This window comes from Mustela erminea, chromosome 14, assembly GCF_009829155.1.
Source record: "Mustela erminea isolate mMusErm1 chromosome 14, mMusErm1.Pri, whole genome shotgun sequence".
NCBI lineage: Eukaryota > Metazoa > Chordata > Mammalia > Carnivora > Mustelidae > Mustela > Mustela erminea.
Window position 1 is genome coordinate 40749673 of NC_045627.1, and position 26850 is coordinate 40776522.

A 26850-nucleotide genomic window follows, 5' to 3' on the forward strand; every position below is an offset into this window, starting at 1 on the left:
TGTTTAACATTCTGGCCATGGTAGAGTCCTCAGGACCCTCTGCTTAATACATCTCATAATACATGTCCATGACCACTTTGGCCCGAGATAAACAGGAGTTGAGATTGGGTAGGATACAGACATCTGTGGTTTTTGAAAGCCCCTAAGTGATTCTGATGGATAGCCAGGTTGAGAAGCATTGGGCTAGACTAGAGGATAAAGAAAGGAGAACTAGAGCCATTCTCAATGAATTAGATTATCCGTTATAAAAAATACCATTGACTCATTTTTGGCCTGTGACTATCTCACAGAGGTCTGTCTCTGGCCCTGGTCATCCCCAACTCAGAAGCTCGTTCACAGGTGTTCACCCTCCTCAACACAAGGGCACCACAGAGGGAGGAGCGTCCCCTTTCCTGCTGCCTGATGCCCTATTTGTGGGTTCATATAATAGGTGAGTTTCTATATTCCGCGGGTGACTGACACCCAGAATGACCACCTTCTTCACGCCCAGTCACAGAATCATGGAACTCTTCTGGTAAGTTCCAGCATGGTATGTAGGTTTTTGGACAGACACACAGCAGCGTGGGGTCGTGCCCCTACCATATGCTCTTCCCAGGGAAAGGAAGGAGGCGGGTACCCGGTTCAGTGAGAGACCAGTGTTGCCTCCACATAACTGAGCCAGACCTCAGCATCCTGAGCAGTTTGCTCAGGAGCTTGAGAGAAGGGAGATCTTAAAAGGGGGCCTAGATAGACACAGTCTGGTACGTGACCCAGAGCAGCCAGCCTTCCATCTCCCCAAAGACCCGCTGTCTCCTTCTTCTGGGTTTCACTGTCTCAGACCATTTTCCCAGGGACAAACTTGGGTCTTCTAGAACATTTGGGTCTTTGTTTCATCTGTCCTGGGAATGTCTCTGGGTACCTCTGACGCCCTCAAGCAATCATTGTTATTGTGGTTTGAAGGCCTTGCTGTTTTCTGAGGATAGTCCTTGAAGTTAAGGACTTAAGGGCCAAAGGGAATTTGGGGGAGCACAGAACTGTGCTTGCTGTGAACTGTAGTTGCCAGTTTCTTAAGATCATTCCTGAGGCAGAATACGTTGTGTTTTTTTTCATGGCTGCTTTCTTTAATTAAATTTATATTTGGGTGGTTAGCTGGGGGGTTAGGGAGAGGAGAGGAGAACTTTTGTCTAAGGCATTGGAGTAAATGGATGATTTTTAGGTGCCTAAGTCAAAAGTAGGAAAACAGAGGTGGATCTTCTTAATCTGATTTTGTAGAGCAGTCTGCCTTCTTTCTTCTGTCTACATTCTCTTCCATGTTTTCTTTCTTCCCCTACATTAAGTACATCTAGTCACCCAAATGATCCCCTTGAGGTTTCATTCATTCATTATTTTGAATAATGATAGTAGCTAACACGTAGCGTTTCAATAACGTGCCAAGCATGGTTCTGCATGCTTTACATTTATGCATTTAATTCTGATGACATCCCTAAGAGAAAGGTACGATTACTCTCCAGATTTTATGGATGGGGCATCTGAAGCATAGAGAGGTTAAATAACTTGGCCAGCCAAGGTCACATAGTTGGTACATAGTGGACCCTGGATTCCATTCCAGGTGGTCTGGTTCTAGCACCTTTGCTCTTAAGCAACCTGTAGTCCCTTGTATGACTGTCATACTATCTTTAATAAGTGCCATATTGTTTTAAAATACCTGTGGCCTTGTTGCCCAAGTTTTAAAAATTCTTGTCATTTTTTTATTTAACGTGGATGGTCTCAAAAGTATGGTCCAGGAACTCTGGGGGATCCCTAAGGCCCCCTTAGGGAGTCCGCAAGGTCATAACTGTTTTCAAAGTAATACTAAGATGCTACTTGTACTTTGCACTCTTATGAGTGTGCATTGGAGTTTTCAAGTAATTTCATGACCTGTGATATCAAACAGATTGAATACCAAAGCAGATACGAGAATGTAGCTTTTCTCTTAAACCACAAATAGTAAAGAGATTTACAGAAAAATGCAAAACAGCATCACCCTCTTTTTTTTGTTTGTTTGTTTTGGCATTTTGGAAAATACAATTTTTTTCATATGAAAATGTTAACACGTGGGGCGCCTGGGTGGCTCAGTGGGTTAAAGCCTCTGCCTTCGGCTCAGGTCATGATCCCAGGGTCCTGGGATCCAGCCCCGCATCGGGCTCTCTGCTCCGTGGGGAGCCTGCTTCTCCCCACTCTCTCTGCCTGCCTCTCTGCCTACTTGTGATCTCTGTCAAATAAATAAATAAAATCTTCAAAAAAAAAAATGTTAACACGTAATGGGTTTATTGGTCCTTAAGGAATTAATAAATAAATATTTGTCAAATTTCTCTATAAAATTAATAGGTATAGCTCTTATGAATGGAAGCTCTAAAATAATTTTTTTATGTGTAAAGAGGTCTCAAGACCAAAGAACTTGAGAACTAGTGATTGAATGTAGAAACCCTTGCAATTCAAGCATGGCCTGAGTTCCATAGCATAGGAGCTTGTTGGAAATGCAGAATCTCAGGCCCCACCCCCGACCTACCAAGTCAGAGCCCAGTTGTAGTGACAGGTGATTGCACAATGATGGTTAAGAAGTACAGACGTAAAAATTATGGACAGAGCCACTCAGCAAATCAGTGACCTCTTGCTGAATTTCTGTCTGGGGCTTTGGAGATTTTTGTCCCCAGTTTTCTGCCATCAAGTTGCTGAGTGAGGTCTCCTTGCCCATCGAGGTTCTTTAGTCCCACTGTCTACCCAGGGGCTCTCCTCCTGCAAAAGGCGGTTTTCACATCCTCATCAAAAGCAGCTCCCCAGTAGAGGTGATAGCGGCTCTCCTCCCATCTGTGTGCTCAAAGTCACCTGGAGGGCTTCTTAAAGCAGAAGTGCTGGGTCCTGCCCCCAGTGATTCTGGTTCGTAGGTCTGAGAATTTGCAGTTCCAGCAAGTTGCCAGAGGATGCGGATACTGCAGGTCTGGGAGGCCAGTCTTTGAAAACCACTGGTGGATAGGAAGTAGAGAAGACTGTAGAAAAGTCCAGCAATATTTATTCAAATTGTTTTATAAGCATTTCAGACCCATAGAATTATGGGAGAGAGGTCACATTTCACATTCTGAAACCAGTCTCTTAAAGTATAAAATAATTCAGAAATCCAAAATTTCCCTTTCTGTTAGGGATACATTTATATCTTCTAATAAATGGAAAATAGTAAGAAATCTGGCAGGTCATGGGTCATTTGGAACACTCCGGTTCTCTGAAAACAGTAGGAAGACTAAGGTTCAGCTTCCTTCCTTACTAATTGCAAAACCACCACGAGATTTCAGCAAGCAGACATAAATAGCCTGTCAGGTTCATTTATCACTGTTTAAACTGATAACACGCCATTCATCCACTTGGTCACAGAGCTGCTTAACCCCAGAAACCAGTAACAGATGAGCAGAGACCAGTGAATTTCAGTCCCTAGTCACGAGATACATTGTTAGAGCCATCGGATTTCCTCCGCTCCAGAGCTGCCATAAATCGTGGCCTGGTGTCAGTTCCCAGGCTTGCAGACCCAGTGCTGTCTAGTGATAGGAACCTTTCAGCAAGGTTTGCTGAGCTAAACAGGTGTCTGATGAAAGGTGTGTAATCCTTGAAGATTATCTTACCCTAAAAGCAGCGAGTAACCCCAGACGCACATAATCCAGACAGATGGGAATTGGGAGTAGCTTGCCAAAGTTCACACTTTGTACTTGAGGAAGTTCGTATGTTTTGGTTCCAGATGGTAGAAGATGAAGGTGTGCAAAATGAGGGGTGGCTGCCTTTGTGGGGGGGAAATCCTTATCCATGAACATTATTCTACTTCTGGTCCAGTGTACAATTTTGAAATATTACTCGTTTAAAAGGAAGGAATGTTTCATATTAAACAAGGGTTAACCTTCCAGTTAATATGCTGGGAGCTGAATTAATTTGGGAATTTAGGTCTGTAAAAACAAATCTTGACCTTGTCTAGATAGCTCTCTCCTTATCCTAATAGATCTGTCTACACAAAGGCAACTTTCTACCACTTTTTTCCCCCTCTCCCTAGAATGGAGTTAACCATTTCAAACACAAGGAATGGGGCTAGTTACCATGAGAATTGATTCTTAATACAAGTAGGTCAGCCTTCAGGGAAGCGAGGTAAATTGGGATCCTATGCAGTCAATACAGTTTAGAAATTGCTACTTTTTGCCGACATCACATTGTTCTTAACTTTCCCCTTAAGAAAACACTTTGGTAATCTTTTTTATTTTTTTTAAAAGATTTTATTAATTTATTTGACAGAGAGAGAGATCACAAGTAGGCAGAGAGGCAGGCAGAGAGAGAGAGAGGAGGAAGCAGGCTTTCCGCGGAGCAGAGAGCCCGATGCGGGACTCGATCCCGGGACCCCGAGATCATGACCTAAGCCGAAGGCAAAGCGGCTCAACCCACTGAGCCACCCAGGTGCCCCAACACTTTGGTAATCTTTTGATTGAAGTGTGTGGTCCATACACTGAAACTCAGACTTCATCTTCCTTTGGATAAGTTGTTGCAGTAAAGCAAAAGAGAAAGCCAGCTTTCAACTGTATCAAGATAGTTGATGTGGGTGAGGGGCTTATGGGCCAGTTTCCAATTACAAGTCTCCTGATCACAGAAGAAGTGTTCACCAGCACCTCTGGCTCACAGACAATTTAAAGGGAATAATTTCACCAGCAATTAATTATATTGCAGCTACTGGGATTTGTCCTCCAAACACCACTTTGTTTTTAGCCTGAACAGCCAGGTTCCCCGAGGGGGATAGTTCAGGTTTTCTGATTGAAAGTATCCTCAGTTAAGGAAAGGTGTTTGGGCACCGTGGGAATCTGTTCACCAGGGGTGTATTGTACTTGTTTCAGATCTTCAGGATAATATACCAGCTTCCAAGATAAGTGCTTTTTATTTCCCTGCATCTTAGATCAGTTATTCAGAATCTTTTGGTAAGTTAAATGTAAGAGCTGTAACATAAACCACCATATCACTGTAATAAACAATCTTAATGTTCTTACAAAAATTATTCTGTCAGTTGGCTATATAGTAATTATGAATTGAGGAGCCTAGAAAAAGGAGAAGGAAACAAAAGATAGCAGGAAATTCATTTTTTAAGTCATTTCCATGTTACAAAGGTCGGAGTGGGGGCTCTTGGGTGGCTCAGTGGGTTAAGTATCCAAGCCTTGGTTTCGGCTCAGGTCATGATGTTGTGGTTGTGGAATCGAGCCCCACGGAGAGTGCGTTTCAGATTCACTCTCCCTGTCCCTTTCATTCTCTCTCTCTCTCTCAAATAAATAAATAAATAAATAAATATCAAATCTTGGAAGGGAAGAAAGAAAAAACAAAGGTCAGATTAGTGAAGTGCTGCCAGCTACAACTTTCTTGAGGGAAAGTGCCTCCTGCAGGGGAAGTTTCAGTACTGGATCAACCTGGTGCATCTGTGGAGTAGAGTAGACAACTTTGTTTTCTAAGCTATACATTTTAACATACTACATGTTATTTCACTTAAGTAGTAAGGGATCAGAAATTGACCTTTGGTCGTTTTGATTATGGAAATGGATTCCGTTTAATTTTAAAATGTCCCCTTCAGGAGGAGACTGTGGACTTCTAAATGACTTTCAGCTTAAGTACAAGATCCTTTCGTTGGGACAAGCTCCTTGAGGGTCTCCTGAGCCAGAGAAGGAAAAACTACCTCCAGGGAATGTAGTGATACCTTTAGACCACAGCTTGTGTGGTCCCAAACGTTGGTGCCCAGCATCCCTGAAATCCTGCTTGATGTTTCCTGGTGGGAGTTCTGGTGTATGATTTTTTTTCTCCCCTGCATGCAGGAGAGTATCACCTGCTGGCAGATGTTGGTAGCCTTCCTGCCGTGTGGCCTTCCCTGGGTGCAGTGTACGGGTGCTTGTGGTGAAAGTCCGTGCGCTCAGCAGGCTCCCTGTACGCGTGCGCAGCGGGGCTTGGTGCCCTGCTGCTGCCTCCCCAGCCCACCTCGGGCCACAGGACTCTGCCGTGGCAGTAGCAGCCACAGACCACACACTGTGTCCACGTTGGGGGTCCCTGGAGACCGCCACTTACCGTGGTGGGACTCACAGGTGCTGTAAAGTTTACGCTGAAATGCTCTCCACAGACCCCAGGATGCCTGAGAGTTGCAGGGACCTGAGCGGTTCAGGCTGAGGACCTGATAAAGGTGTGTTCATACTACCTCGGGGTGAAAACGTGAACAGCTGTGTAAAATAGGTTTTGGGGAGGATTCTGGCTGAGCCCAGGGTAGCGATTGAGGGAAGAAAAGACAGAACAAAGAAACCCACGTGCTCCTGGGCAAGGTTGCTCGTAGCAGTGGAGAATAGAAGGTAGGACGGGCACTGTCGCCTTCTTACTGCTTTGGTTGTACAGAAATCTTCCTGCTGGGCAGCGGGAGTGGGTGGGGCTCTGTGGCCCTAACTGTGGGGTTCCGATAAGAACCAGTGAGGGACTAGGGAATTTCACAGTCACTGCAGGAGACTTTTAACTGTGGGATCTCGTGATCACAGGGGCAGTAGTTCATAGCTTGGATACTGTGGTCCTCTCCCCCCAACACAGGCACAGAGCTGGGTCCTCCATCCAGCAGGGTGAATTGCTGAGCATGTGCCAAGCACTTGGGAGGCAGGTGATGGACGTGCCAGTTATCTGTGGTGGGAGGTCTGGGCACCCTTTGTACTTGAGCGGCAGAACCCTCTTCTCCAAACTGACAGGGCACGATCTGGGCTGGATTGAGCACCGAGGTCGTCACTGTTAGCATTCCTAACACACTGCTCCTGAGAGCCTCTCTGTGCAGCTGAATGACGTGTCGACAGCGGCTTGACTGGAAAATGTTGTGCTTGTTTGCATTCAGTCAACTACGTTACACTTAAACTTGAGTTAAGGAGACAAATAAGTCAAAAGGCTTCAGGAAAGCCTAAAGTTAAATATATGCTTGTTCTTTATAATGACATTCAGATTAAAACCGTCAAAATGCGAAATGCTGTGGTTACACCCCTCTAGGGTCAGACTGGATTTCTTGTTCTCTTCTTTCTGCATTATCTGCAGTGATTTTGAGAGCCAGGAGAATGCATCAGAGGCCTGATTTCTTCTTCTAAGAAAAAAATCCAAAATTGAGAAAATTCTTGAGACTGCAGCCATTTTGGAAATGTAGATAAAGAAGATTTGGGTGGTTTACAGAGCACCATGATTTTGTAATTGCTGCCACCTACTGTATGTGGCTGATGTTTGTTTAAATTTAGGAAGCTCATGAAGGTGAGGCTATTGAAATCGATAATTAGAGCAAGGTAGACATCATTAGTTTATAGCATTTCTTCTCTCCTCCGTAAGTGGTTCTTAATTACCAAGACAGCTGCCAGCTTTCATTCATTACCTTCAAGTGGATTTGAAGTTCTAAATCATTTTAAAGTCCCTTTGCCAAGGAACCTTCACCATAACGCTGTAGAGTGCACATTCAGAAGCTTATTGTGCTCGGGGATTTTCTGAATATACATGAAACAGTTAGTTCTAAGGAGGTTGTTTTGTTCTAATTTGTAGAAGCAGCGTTCTGGGGTTGGATTATAAATTAATTTACATGAAAGGAGTGAAAGTAGCGCTAGTGAAGCTGATACGAGTTGCAGCAGTTGACTTGAAAGACATTCTCTCCTTAGTCCTGCAACAAAGCTTCAGATCAGCCGACTAGTTAAATGTAACAAGCAATATAGAATCCCGAGTCAACAGAGACCCTTCTCCTTTATTAAGACCCAGCTGTCAAAGGGTCATTAGGTCCTTCCTGCGGAAAACAACTTGCCCATTAATGTTTGGGGTGGTCCCTCGACAGGCTTTCAGAGTAAGTGCCTGACATTTCTTTTTTTGAAAGAATCTAAAGCTGGTGGGAAACTTGGATGTTGAAATTGATCAGAAGTAACATCCTCAACCTGGGCTTTGTTAAATATGCCGTGACCCGTATTTGGAACACTGCTGCTGGCTATGGAAATGGACTTACAGTGCTAACTACAAAAGGCTCAGTAGCATAAACTTGATGGAGATCAGATCACTATGACCGAGAAGGATCGCATATGTGAAGTCTGATGTGCTGTTTTTACCTTGTGACTACTTAAATTATTTCCAAGTGGCCCATTCCAATGTCTGAAAACACCACATTGAGGTCAACTTTGGCTTTTTGTGCCCTAGGCTATTTGCTTTCTAGAAGAGAGGGCCAAGCAGGGTCTCCTGAGAAGCCACTCTCTGATCTGGGCCGCCTCTCCTACCTGGCCTACTGGAAGAGTGTCATCTTAGAATATCTCTACCGCCACCAGGAGAGGCACATCAGTATCAAGGCCATCAGCAGAGCCACGGGCATGTGCCCCCATGACATTGCCACCACTCTGCAGCACCTCCACATGATTGACAAGCGGGATGGCAGGTGAGTACCAAATGCCTGGGCCTCGTTGGCGGCCTCTCAAGCAGCTTACTCCAGTAAGGGTCCCTGGCATTAGAGGGATACATTCTGGTTTAAGATAAGAGATTGATCGAAGGTATTATCAAAACCTTTCTCCTAAATAGAAAACAGGAAGTGATACTTTTTTGCTGGTCGGATTTCCATTTGCCATACCTTTCCATTGACGAGCTTTCTCATCAGTCATACCCTGGTAATAGTGCTAGCATTGGTCAACATGTGAAGGTGAAATAAAATTTCAGCTTTTGATTGCACTTGGTTCTGCTTCATCGCATTGCAGATTTGTCATCATTAGAAGGGAAAAGTTGATACTGGGCCACATGGAAAAGCTGAAAACCTGTTCCCGGACCAATGAACTTGATCCAGAAAGTCTAAGGTGGACCCCAATTTTAATTTCTAATGCTGCAGTTTCTGAAGAGGAGAGAGAAGCTGAGAAAGAGGTAATGATTGGCTTCATCTGCCTAAGTTGTGTGACTTCAATCTTACAGGATTCTTAAGCTAGGAAAGTCATTACCATCGTTGTCAAAGGCTTGGTTATGTAGAGAGAGCTTGTGAAATGATATGGCACTAATTTATCCTAACTGAGGTTGCATGGTAAGACATGATAATTTTATTGAATTGAGTATGAAAAATGAAACATTTATCATTGATCACAAAGCAGCATTTTTCACTACTGACAGCATGTAATCAGATCACATTTGGTGCTGAGCTCCAAGGCTGCAATGTCAATCGATTCTTTGTGTTTATGAACTTGCTTAAAGTGCTCCATGCCAGTGAGCATGTAATGTAGTGATAAAGGACTCAAATCAATTCGCTGCATCATTAATACTGCTAAATATCCCATGAAACCCAATCTTCTTTGATTTGTTATCCTAACTGATGCAAAAGAGTCCTGAGATGTTGCAGCTGGAATGTTGCTTGGCTGGCTGGCTGACTATCCTGGTCAGAAATGACTTAACAGATCCTTTGCCTTTGATCCTTGGAGACTCTGGCTTAACTGCCCTTTCACTGGCCAACCATTTCTACCCTCCCTGCCCTCCCTTAGGCTGAGCGGCTAATGGAACAAGCTAGCTGCTGGGAAAAGGAGGAGCAAGAAATCCTGTCCTCTAGAGCGAACAGTAGGCAATCACCTGCAAAAGTACAATCGAAAAATAAATATTTGCATTCCCCGGAGAGCCGGACAGTGGCAGGGGAGCGAGGGCAGCTGATGGAGCTGTCTAAAGATAGCAGTGAAGAAGAGGAGGAGGAGGAGGAGGAGGAGGAGGAGGAAGAGGAGGAGGAGGAAGAGGAGGAGGAAGAGGAGGAAGAAGAGGAAGAAGAGGAGGAGGAGGAGGAGGACGACGACGAAGAAGAAAATATTCAGAGTTCTCCTCCAAGATTGACTAAACCACAATCAGTTGCCATAAAGAGAAAGGTATGTGTCTGTTTAGATTCGCAGTCTGTGTCCGCTTCAATCAAATCTTGTCATTGCAAGCAATCTATTAGCATTTGTTTCACTCTCTATTCTTTAGATGTAGTTTATTTGTACTTGGCCCTGCTGATCATATATCATCATCGTTTATCTTACAGTCATGATTGTGTTTACTTTTTTTTGAGGTTTGTTAGTGCTGGGACAGGAAAACAGGGATAGGCGGGCTTCCTCGTCTAGGAGTTACTGCCACCTGCTGGTTTGTGGGACTAGAGTAAGTCAGACTCCCGGAGCAGAAAAGGGCCCTGGAGAGCACTTAAACCACCCTTCAGTGCATTTTGATGAAAACACCAAGGCCTAAGGAGGCTAGGAGACTTGTCCAAGGTCACACAATTCCTTAAGAGACGGAGCCAGAACCAGATGAGTATCCTGACTCCCAAGTCCAGTGCCCCTGGTAACTATTTCTTTTTTGTATTCCTGGCATAGAATAAGAAGGTGAGGTATTTCGGGCTCTCCATGCAGATACTGATACTTGGCGTTTGTGGTCAAGTCACAGTGCTGAAATTTTCGTAGCCTGGTGGTCTCTCTAAATATAGCTTGTGCAGAAAGTAAAAAATTAATTTTGTTCTTAGGTAATAAATTGTTCAACCCAGATCTGATATCTTTGTCTTCAGTATCTGTGACATAGTGAGGAACCAGCTATTGTTAGGATAGCCAAGACTTAGAAATAACACAAGTTGGGGCTCTGCCCCAAGGTCATCTGCCTACTGTGTCTCATAGAACCCTCGGTCCTAACTCACAGCCTGGTGGGCTGTTAGTGGAGTGGCAACTGCAGCGACAGGGGTAGAAAAGAGCATCCCAGAAAGTAAACTGCAGGCTTGGGAGTCATCTTTGGATTTCTTACAAGGAAAATGTATTCAGGTGTTACGTACTACAAAAGAAATTTGTCTTAAAAACATCAAAAACCAGAATTACCCAAAGCATGATATGGATTCCCATCATATAAATGGATTCCGTCTGGAAAAAATCAGTTCTTTATATTGGATGAATTCTAGTGGGTTAGGGAGGACAGGCTGACCGGGGGTGTTAATAACCATAAATGGTAAATTACAGAATATGATTATCAAGTTTACATGTGAACGTTCAGAGAGTTAATGTGAGCCAACAGTCTTTGATACAGTTTATTTAGAGTTTGAGTTTTAACCAAGCATATTGAACCTTCTTTGCAAAGTATTTTAAATCATTTTTCAGGTCTTATTGACGGATTACATTTTAGCAGCAAATGGGCTATTCCTGTGTTTTAATTTTGCCTCATTAAATACTTTTTTGCTCGGGTGAAAGTATTTTATAATTGCTATTATGAAGAGTCAACTGTGCCAGCCTGTGGTGCAATTAGGAAAAAAAAATTGTGTCTTAAATAGATAAGACGGGTTTCACGTGTGTTTTCATTTTTTAGATGCCTCTGTAATATACTTTATAGAGTTAACGTGTTGCTGACATCCATGCAGTCATCAGCACATGACTCTAAACATTTTAAATAGAATAATTCTTTCTTCTAGACCACTGTCCTCTTCCCCTTTTCTTCATTCTAAAGTCCTGTGAAATGGGAAACGAGTTTAGCCCTGTACACCGTCAGATCTCCTTCGCGTATAGCAAGTGCTCTGTGAACAGTTACTGGGTATTAAATGAGTGACCCAGTGGCTAGTCAATTATTGCCACATTTCTGGAGACATCTGTGTCCGTGATGACTGAATAGCGATGATACACAGAATATTGGAGTCTGCAAGTACCACTGGAAAATGGATGCTAGAAAAGCAAACCTTCGGTTTTAAAATCTACAGTTAAGCTGAGGCGATGTTCCCTCTCAAAGCATCTTCCTGAGTAAACAACTGTTTTATTTGGAAAACACTTGCCTGTGTAGTTAGAGCCCGGGAGGGATGTTAAACATCACAGGGAAGGTTAAGTACAAAGGCATTAGAGAAACCTCTACGTGTAGGATGCTCAGACAGGCCTTCGGTACGTGTTTGCTACCTTTCGACTCAAACATTTAATTTCTCATGAGCTCTTATGTATTATGTTTGGAATTAATTTCAGAGGCCTTTTGTGCTGAAGAAGAAAAGGGGTCGTAAACGCAGGAGGATCAACAGCAGCGTCACAACTGAGACCATTTCTGAGACGACCGAAGTCCTGAACGAGCCCTTTGACAACTCAGATGAAGAGAGGCCAATGCCGCACCTGGAGCCTACCTGTGAGATTGAAGTAGAGGAAGACGGCGGGAAGCCGGCCCTGAGAAAAGCATTCCAGCATCAGCCTGGGAAGAAAAGACAAACAGAGGAAGACGACGAAAAAGACAATCATTGTTTTAAGAGTGCTGATCCTTGTCGAAGTAAGTGGAGGGATTACAAAAATCTCATCCTTGTGTATGTCTCGTATGTGACCGCCCAGAGGCAGCTCGGAGGTTGTGTCGACCCAGCAGGAGTAAGAGCTCGTCTGTCCTCGCTCATTCATAAAAGGTTCTATCCCTTCTTCCTGGAACTGGGTTTTATTTTAAACAACTTCTAAGGCCAGAACATTCCTCTAGGTGGGTTCATCTTACTTTTCCAGAAATTGGCTTATCCTTAAAAACTCTGAAGTCTTTCAATAAGAAACACATGCAACTCCTTGATTTTCACAAGTACTTTTTTTCCCACACTTAATATTTCCGGAATCAGGGCTTATATTCCTGTCAGCGTTAGCACTGAATGCTGTAGTTTCTTTCTTCCTGAAAAATAAATTGAGTAAACCGATGATGCGACTTATAATTAGTGGTGTCGTAGGATACATTATTATCAAGAATCATTTAAACTTACTCACACCGTCAGTATTAGCTTTGATAATATAGGATAGTGAGGAAATCAGGAAATTAATTGTCCTTCCTTTTAAATTACTATTTTTAATTTACTGTTGGCAGGAACACCCCACCCCATCCTCTAAAAAAAAAAATTGCTAACACCAGTGAATCGTCTACGAATCCCTGTTTAAAAGCCTTGCCTTTTGGCTTGGATTTTTGAGTTCCCTGCTGAATCATAAGTTGTTAAGCGTCTGCCTTCGGCTTGGTTCATGATCCTAGGGTCCTGGGATCGAGCCCCACATCGGGCTCAGTGGGGAGTTTGCTTTTCTCTCTGTCCCTCCCCCTGCTTGTGCTCTTTCTCTAAAATAAATGGACAAAATATATATATATTTTGTAAAATCTTTAAAAAGATATCTCTTTATATTCCTAAGTGCAGAATGTTACAGTAGAAATAAGATTAACTGAGTTAAAATGAACATGACAGTTATGGTTTGTTTGTTATTTACTGTAGTGTTCAAACCTTACACTCAAGCAACAGATTGATCCTAAATACAATGTGGACAGAATTAGTGATCAAAAGAATACCTAGAGTATAAATATTCAATCATTTCATGGCAAATACATTACAGTTTGTGTCATGCAAAAATGATCCTCTAGTAGATTACAGATGCATTCGTATTGGGCAAATTTAGGTATTTCTTCATTTGTGTCAGAGGTGCACGGTTGATTTTAATGCCAGAGAGAACATTCAATTCAAAGTAAATAATGTCATCTGAGATCATTGAAATCCAGTAAATGCCCACAAACAGGAATTCACTTACTCAGGATAGATATGTGAATTAGGCTTCTGTTCATTTCTCCTTGACAGTGGTGTTTTGGAGATGAGCTAGCATTAGTCCCTTTTCCCCCATGGTTTCTAATTTGTACATGTTCAAATTGTTTTTTTTTTTTTTAACATTGTGGAATTTCTGGGCTTTTACATCAGAATGTCTTATTTGTTAAACTCAAAGCAGTTTATTGTAGTTGTCTATATCCATGTGCTTTCTATAAAAAGCACAACTTTCTGTTGGAGTGGGGAGGAAGGGGAGGGAGGGACTATTTGAGACATTTATTATTTTCCCAGACCTAGGTTCTTTACTTGGTTTATAGCACATTATGATTCTTTATTAGTTTTGATTTTGTCTTTATCTTCAACTCTTAAATAAATCAAAAGCAGCGTATACTGATTCAGAAGAATGAATTCAAGTTGTTCAAGGTGATATTTTCTAAGCCTTTGTTTTTCTTCCTCCCATTTCTGTCTCCTCGCTAAGACAATACGGATGACGATACAGATAACTTGAAAGACAGCAGTAGAGACAATCCTGAACCTCTGAAGTGCAAACAAGTATGGCCAAAAGGAACAAAACGTGGTCTGTCTAAGTGGAGGCCGAACAAAGAGAGGAAGACCGGATTCAAACTGAACCTGTACACCCCGCCGGAAACACCCATGGAACCTGATGACCAGATAACAGTAGAAGAACAGAAGGAGACTCCGGGGGACAAAACCAGCCCCACTCCCACCAGGATTGAGGAGGAGGTCAAGGAAACCACGGAGCCCCTGCTGCCTCGGGACGAAAGCAGAAGGGACGAAACATGCGCACCTCTAAGTCCAAATAAGTCGCGGGGTGAAAAACCGGAAGATGATCTAATCAAACCTGAGGAGGAGGAGGAGGAAGAGGAGGAAGAAGAAGACGAAGAGGAGGAGGAGGAAGAGGAGGAGGAGGAGGAGGAGGAAGAAAATGTGGGAAAAGACCCAGGTGGTGCTAAAAATCAGGAGAAAGAAGAACCAGAAGTCTGCTTGGACAAAGAAGACCCTGTTCCCTTGGACGATCATGAAGAGGAGGAGGAAGAGGATGAAGAGCCATCTCACAACGAGGGTCATGACGCAGATGACGAAGACGACAGCCACATGGAGTGTACAGAAGCGGAGAAGGAAGAACGCCCAAGAGAAGCCTTCAAAGAAGTCCTGGAAAACCAAGAGGCTTTTTTAGACCTTAGTGTCCAGCCGAGTCATTCGAACTCAGAGGTCTTAATGGACTGTGGCGTTGACCTTGCAGCTGCTTGTAACGGTGAACCTAAGGAGCTTGCTGGAGACCCCGAAGCTGCACCTGAATCCGATGAGGAACCCCCGGAAGAACAGGCCCAGAAGCAGGACCGGAAGAGCAGTGAAGAAGCAGGTGCCGAGTTGAAAGAGCGAAACAGCGCAACTATGGAAATCGACTCCGAGACCGTTCAGGCGGTTCAGTCCTTGACACAGGAGAATAGTGAACAGGATGACACTTTTCAGGATTGCGCCGAGACTCAAGAGGCCTGTAGAAGCCTACAGAACTACACCCATGCAGACCAAAGTCCACAGATCGCCACCACTCTGGACGACTGCCAGCAGTCAGACCACAGTAGCCCCGTTTCATCCGTCCATTCCCATCCTGGCCAGTCAGTACGTTCTGTCAACAGCCCGAGCGTCCCTGCCCTGGAAAACAGCTATGCCCAAATCAGCCCAGATCAAAGTGCCATCTCGGTGCCGTCTTTGCAGAACATGGAGACCAGTCCCATGATGGATGTGCCGTCGGTGTCAGACCACTCCCAGCAAGTCGTGGACAGCGGGTTTAGCGACCTGGGCAGCATCGAGAGCACCACGGAGAACTACGAAAACCCGAGTAGCTACGACTCCACCATGGGCGGCAGCATTTGCGGAAACGGCTCTTCGCAGAACAGCTGCTCCTACAGCAGCCTCACCTCCAGCAACCTGACGCAGAGCAGCTGTGCTGTCACCCAGCAGATGTCCAATATCAGTGGCAGCTGTAGCATGCTGCAGCAGACCAGCATCAGCTCTCCCCCGACCTGCAGCGTCAAGTCTCCTCAGGGCTGCGTGGTGGAGAGGCCGCCGAGCAGCAGCCAGCAGCTGGCCCAATGCAGCATGGCCGCTAACTTCACGCCGCCCATGCAGCTGGCTGAGATCCCCGAGACGGGCAGCGCCAACCTCGGCCTGTATGAACGAATGGGCCAGAGTGATTTTGGGGCTGGGCATTACCCACAGCCGTCAGCCACCTTCAGCCTTGCCAAACTACAGCAGTTAACTAATACACTTATTGATCATTCATTGCCTTACAGCCATTCCGCTGCTGTAACTTCCTATGCAAACAGTGCCTCTTTGTCCACACCGTTAAGTAACACTGGGCTTGTTCAGCTTTCTCAGTCTCCGCACTCCGTCCCCGGGGGACCCCAAGCACAAGCTACCATGACCCCACCCCCCAACCTGACTCCTCCTCCAATGAACCTGCCACCGCCTCTTTTGCAACGGAACATGGCTGCATCGAATATCGGCATCTCCCACAGCCAAAGACTGCAAACCCAGATCGCCAGCAAGGGCCACGTCTCCATGAGAACCAAATCGGCATCTCTGTCACCAGCCGCTGCCACCCATCAGTCACAGATCTATGGGCGCTCCCAGACTGTAGCCATGCAGGGTCCCGCACGGACTTTAACCATGCAGAGAGGCATGAACATGAGCGTGAATCTGATGCCAGCCCCAGCCTACAACGTCAACTCTGTGAACATGAACATGAATACTCTCAACGCCATGAATGGGTACAGCATGTCCCAGCCAATGATGAACAGTGGCTACCACAGCAATCACGGCTACATGAATCAAACACCCCAATACCCTATGCAGATGCAGATGGGCATGATGGGAACCCAGCCATATGCCCAGCAGCCAATGCAGACCACGCCCCATGGTAACATGATGTATACGGCCCCCGGACATCATGGCTACATGAACACGGGCATGTCCAAACAGTCTCTCAATGGGTCCTACATGAGAAGGTAGGCAACAGGGGCAGTCACGAGATCCGCCCCCCCCACCCCGGCATCACTATCGGATTGAATCTGCACAAATACCTTCGAAGAGTACGATTTCAAAACCAGCAATTGGTGTGAATGCAAAAACATTTGTTGGCACCATTTATTTAAAAAAAAAAAAAAAAAAAAAAAAAAAAAGCTGTATGCAGCAGAAAGCCTTATACAAGTTGTTTTTCTTTTTTCCTTTTTCTTTTTTCGTATCTTTGTTTCTGTTACTTTTATATGAAATTCTCTGCAAAGGAAGGCCTCTCTGGACTACAATTTGAAGGCAGTCACTTGTTGTGCCTGCTTCCATTAAACGATGTGGATATCAAGCCCCGCCCCCACCAGATTATCTGTTTTAATACTGAACCTAGAACTTTTTTTTTCTTCCCTGTCCACTCCATGTAAATGCCTTTAGCATTTCAGTTATTGTATATTTTGTTTAAGGTGACACTTCAGCATGCCGCTAATGTCTTTGTTAGTGACAGTGCATTTTGTAGTACTGTACAAGTGTTGTGCTAACAGTAAGCCATTTCTTAAGTTTTTTGCCTTGATTAGGGTGCCCTAATTTGAGGGTTTAAAAAAAAACTATATTTTTGTTAATTATAAAACTGTAAAGAGCTATAAAAGCTATTCCCATTTGGTTAGTCAAAAAGGGTTTTATTGCTAAATGTTTGGTGTAAAGTTGAGACCCTTTTCCATTTTGGTGACAGATTTCTTTGGGGAAAAAAGGCAGCTTTCTGTTTTATAAATGCAGACTTCTGTTTATTGAATGAAGCATATCTCAGTGTTTATCTGTCAGGTTTTGAAACATTTCATATATGTCCAAATACTTGGCAGGATTTAAAAAAAAATAGTGAATTTGGTGTAAAGTTGCTATTTTATGGAAATGCCTCTAACTTTACATTTTCATTCCATCTGTAGATTTTTCTATCTTTATAAAATATTGGAGTTATTTTTTAAGGAAAAATAGAGAAGTAGCTTGTGAATAGCTCAAACTAAGCTTACAAACCGCATGTAAAAAAGCAAAAAAGTTATTTGTGTCTGTTTATATTGCTTCCTTTTTTGTAGCCTTTGTACCTGTACAGGGTGACTGTAAGGGCCAAGCAGGAGAGGCGTAATCCTTGTATAAAATAGGAGCCAGCGACACTCTTGTATTTATCTGTTCTCTTTTTAGTCAGTCACTTCAAAAAAAAAAAAGAAAAAAAAAAACAACAAAAAAAAGCTGTACATTTTAACATAAAATAAATTATGATGAGCCATTTTTAGCCTCTTGTGTCCTGTCATATTATGATCGATAGAGAATGACCAATTGAACTGTATCATGTGTCACATCTCAGAAACACATACACATTTTGGGAAAATAAATTATTTAGTGTAAATTGGAGTTATGAGATTTTCTGATTTGTTTGACTTTGGGGGAGGGGGTTGGCAATAAATAAGAGTAATATCTAATAAAACCATCACATATACCAAATACCTATTTAATAAATTAATTTATAATGGATTTTAATGCTTTTCATGAAAGTTTATTTTATGCTGGTGCATACCTTCTGTATGCCAATCATTGTCTTTAAAATAAAGTGAATTTGTTTTTTTCTTTTTGACTTTGATCTTCATTTGCAAAGGGATCCTGCACCAATACCCGTTTGCCTCATTTGTACAGTCTGTATAAACACCCCTCAGGACCTTAGCACAGTGGTAGCAGACTTCATTTTTATAAACGTTAATACCCAAAAGGCACCCAGTTTGGGATTAAACATTTGAAAAATCATTTTCTCAAAAGTGTGAAAGTTTTGCTCTGTTGTGAATGAGTGATTGGATGTTTTCTTTTGGTCTAAGAAAAAGGTCATTGTTTACAAACATAATTTCATGGCATTCAGAGAAAGGTGACTGTTCAAACATTTTATTGTTCAAGCTGCAAGCATAGAAGTAAATGCTTGCATTGGCACCCATGTGAAACTGGCCTGCTTTAGCTCTCCATGTGTCTAAATGTGGGCACTTAAACTCTCCCGCCACTTCCTGTCAACCTCTTTGAGGGAAAAGCATTGCTTTTCCATCAGTGGTTTGACACAAATAAATCTAGAAAGACACAGACTTCACGTAGGCTCAGAATACAAGAGAAGGCAGCCTCGTGCGTACACCCTAGGATCGCAGGCCCCTGCAGGGGGTGGGGACTGTGCCGGCTGGTGCATTGCCTTGTGCTTTCCCCTTTCCTATGTCTCTGTCACAGTTACAGGGTCTTCTGGCTTCAGTGGCAAGATCTTGTCTTTCGGTCCTTTGCTCCTACAGATGGAGTCGGTGGGGGGATACCTGTAGAGGCTGAGGGAGCGCTTACAAGAACACCCTCCTGTAAGGGCTGTCGTCACAAAGGGAAGAAAACACTCCCACTGCTGTTCCTGGACTGAAAGGAAACGAATCCACCTCCAGAGCGGGAGGTGATGGTGTGCCGCTCTCCTGACTCGACTGCTGCCTCACTTCAGCAGCGGCCTAGAATCTTAGCAGCCCAGTGGGTGCTCCTGTCGGGAAGAGGCTGCCTGAGCCCGGGAGCTGGGATGGGGGCCTGCTAACAAGCTGATCTGGAAGCTTCCACTGGCCCCATCTTGAAACCTTCGCATATGTAGTCTTTTTCCTCTTCTGTGGAGGTTCTTTGGGGACTGAGATTCCCCCTGTGTTTTCCCTTTTGCAGTGGCTTTGCTAATCACACCCTATGGTTTGTGTGAAACGGGGGTTCCATCACCCTCCACGCGAAAAGTCATTGTTTACAAACATTTCATGGCATTCAGAGAAAGTTCTGTTGAAACATTTCATTCGAGCGACAAGCATATAAATAAATGCTTGGCTCTGCACCCATGCCTGCCTCACAATCCCCTGGGGGAGCTCAAAGGCAAGTTCTGGGCACTACCCCAGACCTGCCAGACCAGCATCTAAGAACAGTACTGGGCTTCCCGAGGAGGAATTGCAGCAGAGCCAGGAACAGAATCCCTCTGCAGGCCCAATCTCCCAACATTAGAGGGCAGAACAGAAAGGCTTTGGGGAGGAGAGAAACTGCTGATCTGAGGTGGCCTCAGAATCCTTCTCACTAGAGAAAGCCATTCAGATGTAAAGATAATGCGAAGGATCCTGGAAAACAAGAACCTGGATTCATCAGGACTGACATGGAGTCACCATCGGCTTGAGATTCATTGACAAGCCATGTTTTTTAAGCCCAGGAATGTGTTCTTTCATTTACCATGTTAAGAGTCTCTAGTGGTCATCAGCTGTCCACTGTAACTTTTGAATGGCCCAAGCGGGGCCCACCCACGTGTGAAGGCATTGGCCTTCCCTGCTGACATTTTGTTTTAGAAACACTAAATATTGTTGCCAAGCTTTCAGACAGCCCTTCCACGTGGCCCACAGGCCCACCCTATGCAGGAGATGGGGCAGCTGTCTCCAGCGTGCACATACATGGAGAGACTGGGCTCCAAGAAGCCGTGGCCCAAACTGACTCAGCTCAACTATGTGAGCTGAAACAAGCCCAGTTCTCCAAATGGCAGCTCTTCCTACAACACCCGACCTTGTGAAAAGGCCATAGCTGTCGTCTCTCTGGTTGAAAGGCTTAGCCAAAAAATCCATGATGTTATAGGAGCTGGTAAGGGCCCATACGAATAGAGGTTACTTTGTTGTTACAAGCAAGCATTATCCCCAGCAGTCTACAGTCAAAACTCAGAGTACCAGCACAGTCACATGATGAAGCAATACCTTCCATTTCTTTGTGCTCAGGCGTCCATAATTCCACATTCCTGGTTTTCCTTCTCCCTTCTCTGTATCTCCCTCTGCCACCTAGTCCCAGCTTTAAACACAGGTGCTGAAGCGCCCAGGCCTGGGGCTTCCTCTCTTTTCTCCTCTCACCTCATACTACGATGAGTTCAAACACCACCTGCATACAGATAACACCCAGAATTAGAACATTCCTCTAAGCTCCCTCTAGATTCAAGGTCAAATGACACGGGACACCTTTTGTAGGTCTTACGGATGTGAGGTAACTGCTGATCTCCAGTCTCCTCCCCCGATTTCTGCCCTCCATATCCCATCTCCCTCCAATCCCATCTCCATATTCAGGCAAGAAACCGAATCAGTAGCTTTCATTTTTCTCTCCCCTCTCAGAAGGTTTGGTTGATTCTCCAGGATAATTCCAAACGAATCTTGAGGCCTAGTCCTCTGGCACTGTCTCAATCCAGGCCACCTTCCCCTTCCTGTCCACAGTTCCAACAGCCCCCTGACTCTTCATCTTGCCTCCCTTCTCAACTCCCAGCAAGCCATTCTCCACCGTTCTGGAGGAGTGATCTCCTTACAACATAGATCATACCATTCCCCTGCTTAATAGCTCTCAGTGGTTTTCCTCTGCATTTGAAATAAAATCTAGTTTCTATAAATTCTCCTTCCACTCTTCTCTCACCCACGAGCTCCAGCTTCACTCAAGGGCAGTTCCTCAAAAACACACCTCTTTGTCACCCCAGGGGCCTTCACCAGCACTATTCTTTTCCTCAGGCTAAAATGATCCCTCCTCTTTGGAAGGTGTAATCCTTCAAGTCTCAGCTCACCCCATCTCCTCACAGAGGTCTTTGACTGCCTCGTCCCCAACTGTTCTTCACCTCAATACCTGTTTCCCTCATTGCACTAGGTCACAACCTGCCATTTTGTTTTTACTTTTTACTTCCTAACCCAGTTTTGGGCATGTGGTAAGTTCTTAATGAATACTTTCTGACCAAATAACTTACTCCTGAAGACTTGAAATGTTTTCGCAAAAACTTCTGTTGCTACTTTCTCCTACCTCAGGCACCTGGGAGCCATCTTGAAGAGACAGTTACTCCAACCTCAAAGTTCTCTGCTTCTGCTGTCTTCAGTAGGATTCATACCCCCACAAAGAGGTGGGAGCATGTTGGAAGGTGGGGACAAGCTCAAGAGAACTTCCATGCATTACACGCTTCCTGCATAATGGATTCACTTAAATCTAAGTATTTAATTATGATGTATTAAATACAGTATTTCAATAAAGCGGAAATACTAATTTCTCTCTGGACAAGGAATAGTGGGTTATTGGGATCCTCTGACGGGAAAGTCGAGGTAGGCACCTCTGTGACCCTAGAGCCCCTTTCAGTCTGTGTCTCTTTCCCAAGAGCCTGTGTACGGCTCCCTCAGAATGAAATCGGAGTCATTAGGAGGAACTGACCTTGTTCCTTTCTTGTCCTCGACCTCTGGCATCTCCATCGTCATCTCTCCGTGGATTCTGTCTAGGTTAGGGCTCCTGGTTCCAGAAGCCATCTACCTGCTTGTTGCTTCCTGCTGTTTTCTCCTCAAAAATAAAACGCGGTGCCTGGCTTAGCTCTCAGGGGCAGGGAAATTCCACACTTGAGCTCACTTGACTGCCTTGTTCTCCCATTAAACACCAAACACGTTTGCAAATACGTGCTGGTGTGACTGAAAACAAGCCTGTGTTGCTTTGACTAGAATCAAAATGAAAGGAGCTTCTCCAAGTAGTATCCTCCTCCTTTTTTCCAAAATTGTGAAGTCAACCTCTTGTGCACAGTTCATGGAACTTCTCTGGGGAGTGGCAACTCTGGCTAAGATTCTGAAGAGCCCTAGCTCCTAAGGAAGGAGAAAGAACACAAGGTAGGGGCCTCTATACAGGGACTCAGGACACGCAACCCAGCCCTAATAAATGAGTTACTCTCTGCACTCGGCAGAGAGCAGCATCTACGGGGCGGGTGTGGGAAGTGACCCAAGCCTGGGGGTGGCAAAGAAGATGCAGGAGATGGTAAGGAAGTATGGATGCCCCAGAGAGGGGACCCGCTAATAAGATGGGTGAACTCTCTCGTAACACAAGTATCCAGGGCACTTTCCTGTGGCTAGGAAAACAACCAAACTATACGTTGAAATCATTCTTTCAGAATATGACTTGCAGGGATGCCTGGGTGGGTCAGTTGGTGAAGGGTCCTGGGATTGAGCCCCACCTCAGGCTCCCTGCTCAGCGCGGAGTCTGCTTCTCCCTCTGCCTGCTGTTCCCCCTGCCTGTGCTCGCTCTCCCTCTCTCTCTGACAAATAAAGTCTCCAAAAAATAAAAAAATAAAAAAATAAAAAAAAAAAAAAAATATATATATATATATATGACTTTCAGACAGAGCCAAAACATTTAATCACAGCACAATGCCTGACATTTTCCAACCCTGTTCTGCTTCCATCTTACCAGATAAAAAAATAAAAATAAATACAGGTGCCTTGGTGCAGAGCTATGTGCTCATGTGTAACCAGTTCTGCTGAGAGGCCTCTTTCCACTGTGAAGCCAAGAGCTTGTCAGGCGACAGCTTTGAATCCTCCCTGTTCATCAGCGCACACCTGGGAAGTTTGAGTTGGGAGGAAGTCGGGCTTTGGTTTCACTGTCCCAAGTCCCAGGGCAGGGCGATTTCAGCCTTCCCTCTCCGTTCCCGATTGTCTCTGCACGCCGTGCAAGGGGCTTTATGGGTCCTTCTCACCAGCCTTGTCACTGTTGTCACCGAACTGGGCCTGTCGCCTCTGCTCCACCAGTTGCTTGTCCAGGTCCCGGAGCTGCTTCAGAAAGCCCCGGTTGGGTAGGACACAGCGGTTCTTGGCCACTTGCTGGATGGCGTCCACCAGGGTCATGTTCTTGTGAATCATCAGGTAGGCCAGGACCAGAGTTGCCGACCGGCTGCGGCCCATGACACAGTGAACCAGGATCTTACCTGAAATGCAGTGGGGAGAAGAGGCACCTAACTATGCTAGTAATCATTGCATTCTTCGTCACCACACACTCTCGGGGCCCGGGGTGGGACGGATGCCAGTTTCCCTTAAGAATATCCTTGATGAAGCAGTAAAAATGACTTTTATCAAATTTCAGCCTTTGGTTACACTTCTACTTAATATTCTGTGCGATAAAATCGTACGTACCACATAAAGCACTTGGGCTGAGTACCAAAGTCAGATGGTTATCACAAGAAAAAAACATATGTGAGATTGAGTTGCGAGCTGAATTAGCCACTCTTCATGAAACACCGTTTTTATGTAAAAGAACAAATGACAGGAAAACCAGGATAATTCACATTTGGGTATTTGGCAGACTCTGTCTCCAAAGTGAACGAATTAAGTCTCTCATTTCAAAGGAAACAACCAATGGTATTTGTTGTCAGTGATAAAATGCAAGGCTTTGAGCAAAAGATTAGAGTTTGGGGGTGCCTGGGTGGCTCAGTGGGTTAAGGCCTCTGCCTTCAGCTCGGGTCATGGTCTCAGGGTCCTGGGATCAAGCCACGCATCGGGCTCTCTGCTCAGCGGGGAGCCTGCTTCCCCCTCTCTGCCTGCCTCTCTGCCTACTTGTGATCTCTCTCTCTGTCAAATAAATAAATAAAAATAAATAAAATCTTTATTTAAAAAATTAGAATTTAGGAAACTTGTACTTATTTCGGTGAGGTTGACAGTTTTTCAGTTGAGATTGGTGGTGATATTAAGAAAAGTGTTCTTTCAATAATCTACAATGAAAACTGTCAACAGGAAGATAACATAAATTAGGGAACCAATATTTTCCAAATGGCCAACATGGGATATTATAAAATCATGCATGGGTTAAAAAAAAAAAAATCCACTCAAAGTGCAAGACAGACCAATGGATTTTCATGTAACAGAGTACGTATGAAGTTCACTGATACAGTTTCAGATGCCACATCACAGCTAGCTTTTAAAAAATGATTACTTGTCAAGTTTTGGTGTAGTATTAGAAAAGACTATCCACAATTATCTGAAAAGTCTATTAAAATAACCCTCCCTGGGGTGCCTGGGTGGCTCAGTGGGTTAAGCCTCTGCCTTTGGCTCCGGTCATGATCTCAGGGTCCTGGGATCGAGCCCCACATCAGGCTCTCTGCTCAGCAGGGAGCCCACTTTCCCCTCTTGCTCTGCCTACTTGTGATCTCTCTCTCTCATTCTGTCAAATAAATACATAAAATCTTAAAAAACAAAACAAACAAACAAAAATATATGAATGAGAGAATAAAATACTAAAAGGGTGGCAAGACCCCAGAAAAATGTGTGTTAACCAAATCAGAAGAGACCCCAAATCATGGGGAGAAGAAGAAAGGAGGTAAAGGATCGGTGAATAGAACAGAGCCACCCACTTGATTTTGGGTGTGTTTTGGTCTCTTAGAAGAAACTACCTCCCAAAATTTTAAAGAAAGAAAAACTTACATATATATACAAAAATAAGGGTAAACATGATTAAGGAATGGGATATGACTGCAAAGATGAAAATTTTTAAAAAATTCTAAAAAAGGAGTTGATAAGTTGGTTAGGAAAAGAAAGAAGAAGAAAGTGGAGAGAATTTGCTCAGGATGGAGACTAGAACAAAGCCATGTGCTAGATTTAGGGTATATTTTGATCTATTAGAAAAAGTTGTACCCCAAAAATTTTTGGAAGAAAAAACCCTATATGTATACAAAAAATAAAGTTAGATACAATAAAGGATAAAATATGATTATAATAATGAAGTTTCAAAAGGATTTTTTAAAGAAAGGCATTGTTAAGATAAACTAGTTAAAAAATGTTAAAAGAGGAAAGAGTAAAACTTTAAAAAATTAGAATAAGAAAACAATAAAACTTTAAAAATTAAATTAACTTTGCAAGATTAAAGAATCATGGGGAGAAAGCCATGAAATTCCATACTTTGCTTTCCCCTCCTCTGGAATTCCACTGTTCCCCTTGATCAGTGAACTTGGTCTTGGCTGGATGTTCTTGCTGATCTTTTGGGGGAGGGACCTGTTGCAGTGATTCTCAAATGTCTTTGCCTGAGGTGGAATTGCGCCGCCCTTGCCAGGGGCCGGCTGAGTAATCTTCTCCAGTTAGCTTTCAGGAGCTTTTTACCCTGAAAGAGCTCTGGAAGAAGGCAATGAAAATGGCGGCCTCCCAATCTCTGGCCTGGAGGAGCCGAGGGCTCAGGGCCCCACTCCTCAGTGCACCCTTGGGGAAAAGCGGTCAATCACTCCCATCTCCCTGGTCTCCGGCCACGCTCCGTGCTCAACTGGCCTGTGACCAAGTGTTTCTGTCTCTGGCACACAGCAGTTCCATTTGGAGTCTCCAAACCCAGCAGATTCCTGCCTCCAGAGAAGGAAGGTGAGTCCCCAGATCTGCCACTTGTGGGGTCCCTGCTCAAAGAGCAGTGGTCTGATTGTGCCACAGATCACAGTTTAAGGTAACCCCAAATTGAGAGCTCACTCCTCAGCTCCGTCTCTGTAGCCGGCTTCCCTGCTCCAGTACCTGCAAGCTCTGCAACACTCAGACATCCCTGATCCTTCGGTGACCCCATGGGACCTGAGGCCACACTGTCCCTGCGAGGGCTCCACCCCCACTTAGCCTCTGGAGCGATGTCCCTCAGTGGAGCAGACTTTTAAAAGTCCTGATTTTGTGCTCCATTGCTCCACTGCTTGCTGGGAGCTGGCTCCTCCCACCATGGTTTATCTTCCCGACGTTTCTGATTCACTTCTCCGCACGTCCTACCTTTGAGGAAGTGGTCCATTTTCTGTTTCTAGAATTGCTGCTCTTCTTCTCTTCAATCTCCTGTTGGATTTGTAGGTGTTCGCAATGGTTTGATAACTATCTAACTGATCTGTGACCTGATGTCATCTCAGCCTGCTACTTCTCCACCATCTTGACTCCTCCCCTGATCTCATTCTATCCTTAACAGAACTTCAAGGTTCATTACAATCATCCCCGTGTTACAGATGGAAACAGGCTCTGAGTTGTTAAGTGACATACCAGAGGTCACCCAAAAAGCAGGTGCTGTCACTAGAAATCATTTAAAGCAACTTGTTGCTGAGACCCTTCTGTGGGCTGTCCGCAGGCCTCTGGGCTCTGTGGACAGAGAAAGTAGTAAGGTTAAGCTCTCGGCCCGTCCCCAACACTGCCATCTCAGTGGTTCCCTCTCCTGTCATTGTGGGAGAGCCCGGCTGGGGTTGAGATGGCTGGGCAGTTTGAGCTGTGGGACTTGTGACCCCAGTGATGTCTCTGTTCTTAAGTCTTAGGCCTGAAGCTCAGAAGGATGACCAAGGAGACTTATGGACATCATCTGGCTTGTGGAACATCAGCAGGATAGGAGAACAGTTTGCTAAAGAATATTTCTGAATGTGTATGGCTCCCTGTGTCCTTCTCACTCTCACCCCTCACCTGTGCCAGGGGACCATGCCCAGGACAGTGGCCCAGGCAGTGTGAGAAATCCAAGAGGACCCGTCCATC

At 44.5% G+C, this 26850-nt stretch overlaps 2 protein-coding genes across 8 annotated transcripts in view; one reads left to right on the forward strand and one right to left on the reverse strand.

The window, feature by feature from the left end:
• KAT6B (lysine acetyltransferase 6B) overlaps nt 1–17793 on the forward strand; it is a 188144-nt gene extending 170351 nt beyond the window's left edge. For all 5 annotated transcript variants that reach the window (XM_032313871.1, XM_032313870.1, XM_032313869.1 and 2 more), the window contains exons 14-18: nt 8197–8428; nt 8742–8901; nt 9507–9875; nt 11964–12255; nt 14010–17793. In XM_032313871.1, the coding sequence (XP_032169762.1) occupies nt 8197–8428; nt 8742–8901; nt 9507–9875; nt 11964–12255; nt 14010–16567 (3611 nt within the window). In that variant the 3' untranslated portion in view covers nt 16568–17793. The remainder of the gene's footprint in view (nt 1–8196; nt 8429–8741; nt 8902–9506; nt 9876–11963; nt 12256–14009) is intronic.
• Nucleotides 17794–22759: 4966 nt separating this feature from the next.
• DUPD1 (dual specificity phosphatase and pro isomerase domain containing 1) overlaps nt 22760–26850 on the reverse strand; it is a 35082-nt gene continuing 30991 nt past the window's right edge. For all 3 annotated transcript variants that reach the window (XM_032313881.1, XM_032313882.1, XM_032313883.1), the window contains one exon: nt 22760–23321. In XM_032313881.1, coding sequence (XP_032169772.1) covers nt 23077–23321 — 245 coding nt within the window. In that variant the 3' untranslated portion in view covers nt 22760–23076. The remainder of the gene's footprint in view (nt 23322–26850) is intronic.